Genomic DNA, 11,893 nt, shown 5'->3' with positions numbered 1-11,893 from the left:
AAAAGGGCTTTGATGGATGTGATGCTGTGTGCTCATGGGGAAGGGTGTACCCGAGGTAAAGGTCCGGCGGGATTCGGTGGTCTATATAGGGGGTAGCGGTATTGCTCAGAACTTGGAGATGAGCTCACAGAAGATCTCTATAACACCGATGAATGGCTCCTTTTTCAGATATTATTTGTGAACAAGATTTTAAAACACAATGGCCTAGAAATTCACTGGCCTTAGCGCCGCTTTTGAGGCGCTAGAGGGCCTAGCGGCGAAGTTATGGCCAGTTTTGAAATTGACAGGGGCCCTAAATCGGCGTTAGGCCGGTAGCGCTGCGCCGGCACCGATGACGTCATCGGTGTGCGCAGCGTCCCGGTTGCCATGGTAACCCGCCCGAACTCGGAAATTGAGTTGCGGCCGCCTCGCCCGTGGCAGCCGCAAGCAACGTTCTGGCAGAGGTGCCTTACAGAACGTTGCGCCGGCGCATTAAAGGCCCCGCGGCGGCCGGCCGCTTTCCCGCCGCCCGCCTGGCCGCAGCTCCCTCCCCGGACTTCCCCCCCCCCCCCCCGGAACAGAAGCAAGCCCGGCACTTGTCCGAGGTGCCGGGCTCATTTTTAAAAAGATTATCGCGGGCCGCGGCCGGGTGCAGGCAGCTCCTCCTTAAGGGAAGGAGGAGGCCTGCACTTCCCGAACCTGCCGCACCGCAGCGGGCGCCGCAGCGCCGGAATAGCGCCGAAATTCAGCGCATAGCGCCAGTTTTCAGGCGCTAACAGCTTTCAGCAGCGCCGGCAGCCGTTTGGGCGCAGAAGTAGTGAATTTTTGGCCCGCCCAGCGCGACTTAGCTCCGGCACTAACTTCCGGCGCTAAAGCCGTCGCTGCGCCAAAACCCAATTTCTAGGCCATAGAATGAAATCCTAGGCAGGCCTAGTAATTCACTTCTGGCTACATCATTTATAAACCATGGGTCATGAAGTGCAGTGAGCAATGTAGTGATACTCCTACAATATATTTTATACATGGTATCAATTTTACCTCAACGGGTTCTGCTTACTTTAACCTGACACTACATGGCTAATTTTATGAAATTGTGCTCCCAGCACGGAGCTTTGCCTGCCATGAAAACAGTTTTGTCCCTTACCTGTACCTAATCTGTATTGCTAAATCTTACAAATACATCTTACAAGATGAGAGGCTAAGAAGGTTTTATGTCCAGCTATCAAAGACTTGCTTGCAGATGGGATGACTAATGCTTCCAGCTTTTCTCCATTCAGATTATGCCAGTGTTTAGACTATTTTAGTGACTTTTCGCTCTTATTATTGTGCATAAAATTTGAATTATAATTATCCCATTAAATATTACACAACATTTATTCATGCATTCTTTACAAAAAATTTAAATTTGGTAGTAAATCATTGATGATCCCAAACTACAATAATATTTTTAGCTTATCACTGTATAGGCTACTAATACAACAAGAATAACTTAGATGTATATAGTGCCTTTAAAACATTCCAAGGCACTAAACCGCCTTTTTCACGACACAAAATTAAAATCCAAACTATTAACTGCACAGTACAACTCACCACTACAAACACATGGGGAGTAGCTAAACTTTACTCCAATCAGGTTCAACCCCATCACTTATTTGAGAATGTTTAAAATTGACTTCTGCATTTCAGTAGAATCGTAGAGTTAGGTAACCAGAACTCAAAATTACCTCTTGATTTCTTGAAACCATCCATGCCTTTAGATATCAGCCTTGGCTCAGTAGTAGCACTCCTGCTTCAGAGACAGCTAGTTGTGGTTTCAAGACCCACTTCAAGACTAAAGCATGCAATTGTGGATGACACTTCAGGACAGTACTAAGGGAGTGCTATATTATTATGTCTTTCAGATGAGTTATTAAACTGAGGCCCTGTCTGAGGCGAACATAAATGATCCCTTGGTACTATTTGAAGTAGAGTAGGTTCCTATAGTGTTGTGGTCAACATTTATCCTTTACCACCAAAAACAGATTAACTGGTCATTTATCTTGCTGTGTTGTTGCCTACAAAGCAGTAACTGCACTTCAAAAATAATTAATTAGCTGTAGAGCATGCTGGGATGTCCGGAGATGTGTTAGGTACTATATAAATGCAAGTTCTTGCATAGGTTTACATTATTCATTCCATTTTAATCATCTCTTATTCTCAAAGAGAACAGATTTCTTTTAGTTCAAGAACACTGTTAATCTTTGCATTATTTGTCTTTCCATTTGTCCTTCCTATTTTGCTCTTCACCTCCTCTATCCTGAAGGCAGCAAATCATGCTGGGGTACAATTCCTCAGGTGGTGGCCATTCTCCAGTAACTCGCTCATCATTGAAGAGTGAATATTGGCATCCACCCCATATAAGCTGGGACTTGGGATGGGGTCACAGTGAGGCCAGACCTGTGAGCTGAAGCTCCATACTGTCACACTTTTGGCAGCACAATGGCACCACTGGAATTCCTAGCCCCTGGCCTCTACTTCAAAGGAAGCGAAGGGTAAGCTAGCCAATAAGGCGACAATTTTTAGTTCACTCAATTCTCCATCACAATAATGGGACAGAATTCTGTGGGCATAGCAGTGTGCACTATGTTAAAGATCATCAAAGAACTCAGTTTAAGGATTCTGAGAAGGGACTCAGATTCTAAAGAGCTTTGTTACTTTTAGGTTAAGAACTAACCAGCAGATCTTGACTTTGTGTGATAATGTAAAATGGGTTTTATTTCCATTGACTTCACACCTTCAAAATGCTCTTGAAGTTGGCAGGGTCCCAGACTCCCAATGAGATTATTAGCACTTTGAGGTTTACAGCACTATGGTTCTCCAGTAGAAACAGCTGGCAATTATTGTGAGGATCCTCAGTCCTTTCAGTATACTCTCGCCACAATTCCATCAGAAGTGTGACAGAAAAGCCAGAAAATAGGCTGGGTCTGCATACCCCATACCCTGGTCTGATGTTGGGGATTCTGCTGGGCCTTGTGAGGGGTGCATTGTCTGCCAGTCCCTTACAAGGTGAGCGGTGTTAACTAAATTGAGGACTAACATCGAGAGTTCCTTCTCAGTATCGGCAGCTGGTAAGCTAAGTGAGAAGAAGCATACCGGTCCAACAAAGAGCGGGTGTGTGCCCCACCTGGCGGGTTCAAGTAGGGGTTATGGCCTGAACCCCAGAAGAACAGAAAGGTACAATTTGCTTTTTTGTTATTTGCATGCACCCCTCTTAGAAAAGGAGCCAGAGGAGTGCACGATGTTGCTTCTGGGGGTGGGGCTCGGTATCCCGCCCCTGAATACAACATAAGGTTTGTTGGGGCAGACGGGTCAAGATGTTCCACTCGTGGCGCAGGTGCCCGCCATCACCATGTGAAAGAGGGATCCACCCCCTAACCTCGCACAGTCCGCCAGGGTAAGCACAATCCTGGCGTGACTGCAGATTTTCAGGGCCCTAGTTTCTATTCTAAAAATATAAACTGAGGACAGATAAGGTGAGCCAAGCCCTGTCATTCCAAATTTAGCAAGTGTGGATAATTGGGGTCACTTTGTGATTTGACTTTGGATTTATAAAAGGCTTCTATACTGTACTTGTAAAATGTTTTTACACACCTATATAAGTGAGATACTTTGATCACATTCAAGTATGCGAAGAACCAGAAAAATATATTGGAAAATATTTTTTCCACAAGAAAGAGGCTGATTGTGGAATATAGATTTTTGAGGATAAAATGTGGAGGTGATCACCTCTGACAGTGAAACTGAAATAGGTAAAACGTTGACTCTATTTTCTCTCCACGGATGTTGCCTGGCCTGGTGAGTTTTTCCAGCATTTTCTGTTGTTATTTCGGATTTCCAGCATCCGCAGTATTTTGCTATCGTAGGTGTTAACCTTTTTGAGTTGGCCTGAGTTTGATCCGAATTATAAATGTGAACTCCACAGAACAGTAGCTCCACCTGGTATGTCTATGTACACCTCTTGAACTAATGCATATAGTACACTTTTGGCTATCACATGAGATGTACTTTAACTTCAGATTCAGAAAGAAATGCAGATTTTAATATATGGCTAAAAAAGAAAAGAAATCCAAATGGAAGGTATTTTAGATACATGTGGTATCTAACAGGCACAAGAAATAAACTGCAGTTTAATTTAGCTTTGTGGATAATGTGTGTATCGAGATGTCTATTTAGCCCTTTGAGAACCTCCCATTTCTGAGCACACAACTGTCTAATTATCTTGCAAAACCTTGACACATTTCAAAAGGCACATTACATTTACCATTATGGTTTCTAAAGACCCTAGCCTGGATATTCCATGGGGCTACCATTGGTTGCCCATCATATCTCTAGTAGAACCCCCTCGAGAAATGCCATAAATGGCTGAAAATGGAAATCCCTCTGGAATTTCAGGTCCCCTATCTTTAAAGTATGGAAGACTGGAAATCTTTTGGATATGCACTATCCAGAGAAATCTTCAATAATAACAACCTTCAATTAAAGCAAACATTTAAATATCTTGCATGTTGCATCACATGGAGGTGATGAGACTAATGAATGGAATTTAATTGAAGATACTATAGGAAAATACTCGAGGCTCTGCTCTCGGGGAGGCGTCTCGCTCAATGCACACTGGAGAATTAGGTGCAGAGATCAACACACCTGATTCTTGGTACGCTCAATTTTCAGTGCAGAGCTTTGCAAATTTTAGCCTTATATATTTGAGTTAGATATGGAATAATATTTTGAAGTGTGCAATAATGAAGTCTGAAGTGAATTCATGCCATGCAAGATGAATTATTTTCCACAGCCCGGTCAATAATGTGGCATTTTCATTATGTCACATCTTCTTAAAATAGGGGTGAGATTTTCCAAGACCCTGTGCCACTAGTGGGCTCTGGCATACAACAGCCAGATGAATGGCCTGCAATTTTCTGCCAATTGATTTGATTGGATGGCATTGTACTGATGATATCTTGATGAACTGCCTCTTGCAAGGCACCGCCAGTCGTATGGAGTTTGAAAACTTATGCCTTAAATGTCACCTTTGAGGAAGTTTTTCAAATGAAAATTGGAGAATTGCAGCAGAGGGCAGTAATCTCTTTTGTGGAGAATTTCCCAGTTGGGGCTTTGTACTAAATGGTTTCAGTGTGATGCTGCTTTCAGTGAGAACCGTTTGTCTTGAAATTACGCTGGGCAAATTATTAGCTGAATGCATTTGAGCACAACTCCTTTTCTCTGCTTTTTTGAGGTTTTAATCCATTCAGTTTAAATGGCTTAACGCCTCAGTTAAAAATTAGCACACAAAGGGATTACATACAAACACGTTAGGTGTTGAGACACTAATATTCTCAGAGCCTAATTTCAAGGGCCATACCTCAATTAATCAGTAAAAGATGAAAAAAAACTTCAAAAGGGCATTGTCTTCATTAAAATGCATTTGAAAAACTCATTACTTGTAAGCAGTACTCCCAGCGCAAACCTTCATATGCCAGCAGCACATATCATGAATTTAGGTATGCACCCCCCTATGATTTTCTGTTGGGAGTGCTGAAGAAAAAAAATTACCCCTGAACATTGTACTTATGAAACATCTTGCGGCAGGGACTACAAGTCAGGGGTTACTAAATCCCATGGGACAGCTTGGCTATTTTCTGTTTCTGCAGTTAGAGATAGCAACAGTGATAGGATAGTGTTGGCACAGTTCATAGACGGCGCAATGCAATGCACTATGATGTCATTGGAAATTGGTATGCACATGTCATTCTGACGTTAGCCATGCTGTCAGGTAGAAGTGCCAACCAGCAGGTAGCCACTTTCGCACAGGCGAAAAAAGTGGAACAAACCCATCACAGGACAAGTTCTCCAGGTAACTACTCACCCCATAGTGTCTAGTTACAAACAAAATTTAACAAAGTCCTGAGATCCCTCTTTGTCATAGAATAGCATATTTGTAGGGAAACATGAAAAAAGACAAGAGGACAAAAAACACTTAATTCAATGTATAGTATTTATAGATAATTGTTATAATTATTAAAGTTTAGAAACGTAGTGCCAGTTTGATATGCTATCCCAGTCACACCATTTTGCTTTGCCATAGACATGGCATATAAAATGATTCTCAATGTCAGGCATTTCATCCCTTGCAGAGGATGTTGCTGTTTTTGACTCTGCCTTTAAAAGGACAAATTTCCACTTCCATAGAGCAACATTTGAACAGTTCAATGGCTTTCCTCTTTAATTGTAAAGCATCAAACTCTCCAAAAATTCAGAAGTTAGTGACATTATTCTCAGTCAACTCTGCTATTTATAATTAGTCATAATCTGACACTGGGTGTTATTCTATAATGAATACTTTAATACCAAGCCTGGTATAAATGGGAGCACTAACTCTATTAATCAAGGGAGGTCTCTTTCTCTATTATGGTTAATCTCTCTGTCATGAATATTATGAATCAATATAATGAGTTGAATATTAATGCAATTAAAAATGTTATTTTACTTCAGTGGAATTAATCGTAGTGAAACTGATGCTTCATCATATATCTATAGTGTGTGTGTGTGTGTTGAATTCTGCAGCAATTGAAAAATAAAGCTGTACTATTGTCATGTCAGTACCAGGCAGGAATGGCATCTTCTATATGGTGTGATTTTTAAAATCTCAACTAAAGAGTTTGTTTCATTCATTTGAGTATCGCTGGCACATTTACAAAATCTCTTCTTGGTCAGCGTACTGGTGCTCCCCCTCCTGTTTAATCTATTGGGTGCATGGAAATTCCCCAACTGCAGATCTGGAACCATGCTATTTCACAACTGAGCTCTTTCCAGGTGTTGAGGCCCTAAGCTGACCCTCCTGTCAGTCTGCTCCACTTTGCCAAAGAAAGGACAGATCTGAGTATTGGCAGACCAGCAAATGAGAACTGGACTTTTATAGAGTAGGGTGCTCTGAAATCAGCAGAGCTACATGTAGAGCTTAGCTACTACTGCATGTCCCTAGACTCTGGACAACATCTACACAGGCCGTCTTTGATGGCCCTTTGTGCTGAAGAAGGAATCCCACATGCACGGTTTCTGTTTCCATGCAGATGCCTCTGAGGGAAGAAAGCCTTGGCTATGACATGCTTTCAGGCATAAAGAACTGGCGTTAGTAATGCAAAGTATGGATTCATCAGGTTTAGATAACGTTCCTTCAGTCTGCTGAATTCTTGCTCCATCTACAGTGCCGTACTGCAGCAGTCAAACTTCAATGATGTTAATGGCTGGTGTGTTATTTTGGAACTAAAAGCAAGAAAAAAAATTAAATTAGAATCAAAACATAACATGATGTTAACAATTCGTAAAGGCAGCTCATCATCCACTTTGATTGAATTGGCTGGTAGGATAGTAGCAAATTCTTAAGTCTCTTGCATAATTTTTAGAAGTTTAGAGGAGAAAATGTTGGAAAATACCCATTACATGGAAACACAAAATCTGTGAGTCACAGTCCCACTTAACATGGTTTCATTTGCAAGTTTAGAATAGATATTTCAATTCCAGCTTACTTATGTATACCAGCAACAAGAAGGATACCAGCATGGACCCCAGAGGACTCCTTTCATTACCTCTACCCTCGCAATTCAGTTCTCCTTATGAACATCCTATGCTTTCTTCTCTTTAGATAGTTATTAAATCACATCCCTGATACCTACTGATGTTATTTTGTAAAGGAGTCTCTCAGGCGATGCTTTATTGAAGACCTTTTGAAGTCAAAGTACACTACATCATATGGCCTCGTCCATCAAGGTGAGAGGTTGCCTCTTCAAAAAGGAGTATGTGATTGGTCATAACTGTGCACAATTCTGGTCACTGTGCACAGTTCTGGTCTCCATATTATACAAAGGATAAAGAAGCACTGGAGAAAGTGCAAAACAGATTTATAAGGATGATACCACAAATGAGAGGGCATAACTATCAGGAAAGACTGAAAAGGCTGGGGCTCTTTTCTCTAGAAAAGAGAAGACTGAGCAGTGATCTGATAGAGATCTTCAAAATTATGGAAGGGTTTGATAGAGTAGATGTAGAGAAGATGTTTTCACTTGTGGAGGAGACCAAAACTAGGGGCCATAAATATAAGATAGTCACTAATAAATCCAATAGGGAATTCAGGAGAAACTTCTTTATTCAGAGAGTGGTTAGAATGTGCAACTCCCTACCACATGGAGTGGTTGAGATGAATAGCATATATGTATTTAAGGGGAAGCTAGATAAGTGCATGAGGGAGAAAGGAATAGAAGGATATGTTGATAAGGTTAGATGAAGTAAATAGATTAGGAGGAGGCTCGTGTGGAGCATAAACACTGGCATAGACCTGCTGGACCGAATGGCCTGTTTCTGTATTGTAATTTCTATGTAATTCTATGTACTGTAATATAATATCTCCCTGAACTTTAAAAGTGTGTTGGTGCCTTTTACAGCATTTGGTATTTTTATGCCCATTATAGAAACCTCTCATGGAAATGAAAACCAAGCAACTTCTATAACAGGTGGTCGCTCCACAAGGCCAGTTTTACATCCTGGCAGCGAATTGAAAACCTACTCCATTGTAGTATCATACTCCAATCTGTTTATTGCCACATTTAGGATTTTTCTTAGAAATTTCAATCTGGAGAATCTTCCTGATGTTGTTGCACGTAGTTCCTTTGATGATATAAATGATACTTACAATTTAAATGTGATTACTTTAAAAATCCAGCTAAACAAAATAAAAATATTAAAGCTAATTACTAGTAACTTAGAATGTTGCTCTTTAAAATAGAATCAAATATGTTAGTGAAAATAGGTGGTGTCTCTTGAACATTTTCTTACTACCTATTGCACTGCTCACCTTACTGCGCAGTAATCCACCAGTTGGACGCTCTGGTGTGCTGTGCTCCGACGAGGGCTTGGCCTTTTCCTTGTTGTTGTTTGAGTCATTGTCTTTAATGATGTCATACTGTCTGCAGAAGAGAGCTATAACGGCTGAAATACACCAAAAGAAAAGATCTTGAGTGACGTGCTAAAAACACATTCCTAAAAATGCATGTCTGGAGCCCAAAAGTTGGCTCTAGAAAAAATGCACCGTACAAGAACGGACAAATTGTGCAGACTCTGCCAACAATCACCACCTCCTGTGTCCATGTGGGAAGCTGCCTGTGTGGGGGGAATTGACATTTTTCTACATTGCGCCTGTAAACACATGTCTAGCAAATGCAAATGCATTGTACAGAATATGTAACTCAACTCCATATCTTGGCTCCCACTACAATGAAAAAATCTGTTGTTTCTAGATTTTCTGAACTTGTATTTAACTATAACAATGCTTGAGAACCCACTTTACTTTAGTTTCTACATTCATGTTTCCAGGCAGTAGTTAAATATTTTTAGTTCTCGTTCTTTTTTTTTCCCAGTCAAGCACTGCAAGGTCTGTAGCTATAGCAACAGCTTCAGCTAGAGACGCTTGCAGCTGCAGCCGACTCTTTAGAAGCTGTTGCTAAGCAACAGTGTTTGTTGTCAGATACGGAGATGAAAACCTCCATATGCTTCAACATTAACTTTGTATGTCCGGCAGTTTTGATAGATCGGCAACACGCCGGTCCCGTCGGTGTCGGATATCACAAAGTTTCCTGTATCTCCTTTTTTCTTCTCTATCTTTCTCTTCTGCTTCTCGCTCATTTTTTCTTCCCTTTTGGGTGGGAGATGGCGAATGGCATAAAGTGGAGTACTGGGAAAGGAGCCACCAACAGCTACAGGCTGCATTTTACGATGGAGGTTGGGGAAAAAATGTGGCCCTCAGTGGTTGCCTCCCCCACCACTTCTGCATTCTGCTGCCTTTCACTCCTTTTGTGTCCCCTGCCTCATCGCCTTCCCATTAGCCACTCCCCTCCCTACCATCACTTCAGTTCCATTAGTATTCCTACCTTTTATCCTTTCAAATGCCCGCTCACCCCCTCTCCTTTACTCGGCTGTCATTCATATTACCCTTCACGCTCCATCCACTCCCTCTCACTTCCACTGAGGTTCGGTGGTGTTAGGTCAGAGGCGTCCACATCCTTACCATCCTGTCCTATATGTGCCTCCAATCCATTTTCCTCAAAAAGGCTTTGTTTGTTTTCAAAATTCAACTGCTTGTTTTTTCTTTAAAAATTTAATTAGGATGAGGAAATACACTATGTTTGCCTCTCTCTATCTGCGTGTGTTTCTCTCTCTCTGACCCTGGCACCCTTCCTCATGAACCTGGAAACCCAGGTTATAATTTCCAGCCTTTACTCTATGGTAGGCACCCAAAAAGTGCCCCAAATGGAGTAGGTGCCCACATTGGTTATATAAATTAAGTGTCCTCCCTCAATCCCATAAACTTTGCCAGGGCCAGCACCAGAGGTCACAGGTGAATGCATCTCAGCTGCAACTATGTGTTGAAAAGTGGTGCAAAGGTTAAGCTTGGTGTTATCACCATACATGTGGAAGCTAACCCCATGTTAGTGGACAATGTTACCAAGAGTCAGCATGTGAATGAGGAAGAGAAGGGGGCCAAAGGTAGATACTTTGGTAATCTGGAGGTAATGGTGGGAAGGATGGGTAGAGAAGACATTCCTAAAGATACTCTGGCTATGATCAGTTAGGTAAAAGTGGAACCAAGCAAGGGTTGTCTTACTCAACTAGATAACATAAGGGAGGTGTCAAACAAGAATGTTGTGGTTGACTGTATCAAAGTCCGCAGAGAGGTCGAGGAGGTTGAGAAAGGATAATGCATCATCACTGTCACAAAGAATGTTATTTGTGACTTTAGTCGGGGCTGTTTTGGTGCTGTGACATGGCACCTCCCTCCAAACTCTCTGTTCCTCTGACTCTGCCCCTCCTTTAGCCCCATCATTAATTAGTGGCCATGCTTTCAGCTGCTTATGTGACATGAGTGGAAACCTGATTGGAGAGATTAAAACAGGGAGTTGTGGAAAATTTAGCTTAGATTTGGAAGTTGACATGTTCAGGAAATCTGTAGACAAAAGTGAAATTGGTGATAGTTTGCAAGATGAGGTTTTATGAGGAGGAGGATGATGCAAGCAGTTTTCAAAGGGAGGGGAACAGTACCTAAGGGGTAAAACCATTTACAATGTCAGCTAGCATGGGGATTTTTTTTGATTCATTCATGAGATGTGGGCTTCGATGGCAAGGCCAGCACTTATTACCCATCCCGAATTGCCCTTGAGAAGGTGGTGGTGAGCAGCCTTCTTGAACCGCTGCATGTCCGTGTGGTGAAGGTACCCTCACAGTGCTGCTAGGGAGAGAGTTCCAGGATTTTGACCCAGCGACGATGAAGAAATGGTGATATATTTCTAAGTCAGGATGGTGTGTGGCTTGGAGGGGAACTTGCAGGTGGTGGTGTTCTGATGCACTTGTTGCCATTGTCCTTCTAGGTGGTAGAGATCGTGGGTTTGAGAGGTGCTGTCGAAGAAACTTTGGTGAGTTGCTGCTGTGCATCTTGTAGATGGTACACACTGCAGCCATGGTACGCCAGTGGTGGAGGGAGTGAATGTTTAGGGTGGTGGATGGGGTGCCAATCAAGCGGGAGGCTTTGTTCTGGATGGTGCCGAGGTTCTTGAGTGTTGTTGGAGCTGCACTCTTCCAGGCAAGTGGAGTGTATTCCATCACACTCACGACTTGTGCCTTGTAGTTGGTGGAAAGGCTTTGGGGAGTCAGGAGGTGAGGCAGTTGTCGCAGAAAACCCAGCCTCTGACCTGCTCTTGTTGCCACAGTATTTCTGTGGCTGGTCCAGTTAAGTTTCTGATCAATGGTGACCCCCAGGATGTTGATGGTTTGGGATTCGGCAATGGTTACCCCCTTGAATGTCAAGGCGAGGTGGTTAGACTCGTTCTTGTTGGAA

The 11,893-nt window shown here is 42.4% G+C and overlaps 1 protein-coding gene across 1 annotated transcript in view; it reads right to left on the bottom strand.

Moving 5' to 3' along the window:
- Window positions 1–683: 683 nt before the first annotated feature.
- LOC147112608 (fibronectin type III domain-containing protein 4-like) overlaps window positions 684–11,893 on the bottom strand; it is a 347,906-nt gene continuing 336,696 nt past the window's right edge. Inside the window, exons 5-6 of the mRNA XM_085997029.1 lie at window positions 8,861–8,994; window positions 684–7,275 (exon numbers count right to left, since the gene is read on the bottom strand). Of these exons, the coding sequence (XP_085853155.1) occupies window positions 7,234–7,275; window positions 8,861–8,994 (176 nt within the window). The 3' untranslated portion in view covers window positions 684–7,233. The remainder of the gene's footprint in view (window positions 7,276–8,860; window positions 8,995–11,893) is intronic.

The sequence above is a fragment of the Somniosus microcephalus genome, chromosome 9 (genome assembly GCF_052327205.1).
Source record: "Somniosus microcephalus isolate GS21.2 chromosome 9, FLI_Smic_1.0, whole genome shotgun sequence".
Lineage (NCBI taxonomy): Eukaryota > Metazoa > Chordata > Chondrichthyes > Squaliformes > Somniosidae > Somniosus > Somniosus microcephalus.
The sequence above is the reverse complement of the archived record's forward strand: the minus strand, read 5'-3'. Positions and strand labels throughout refer to the sequence as shown.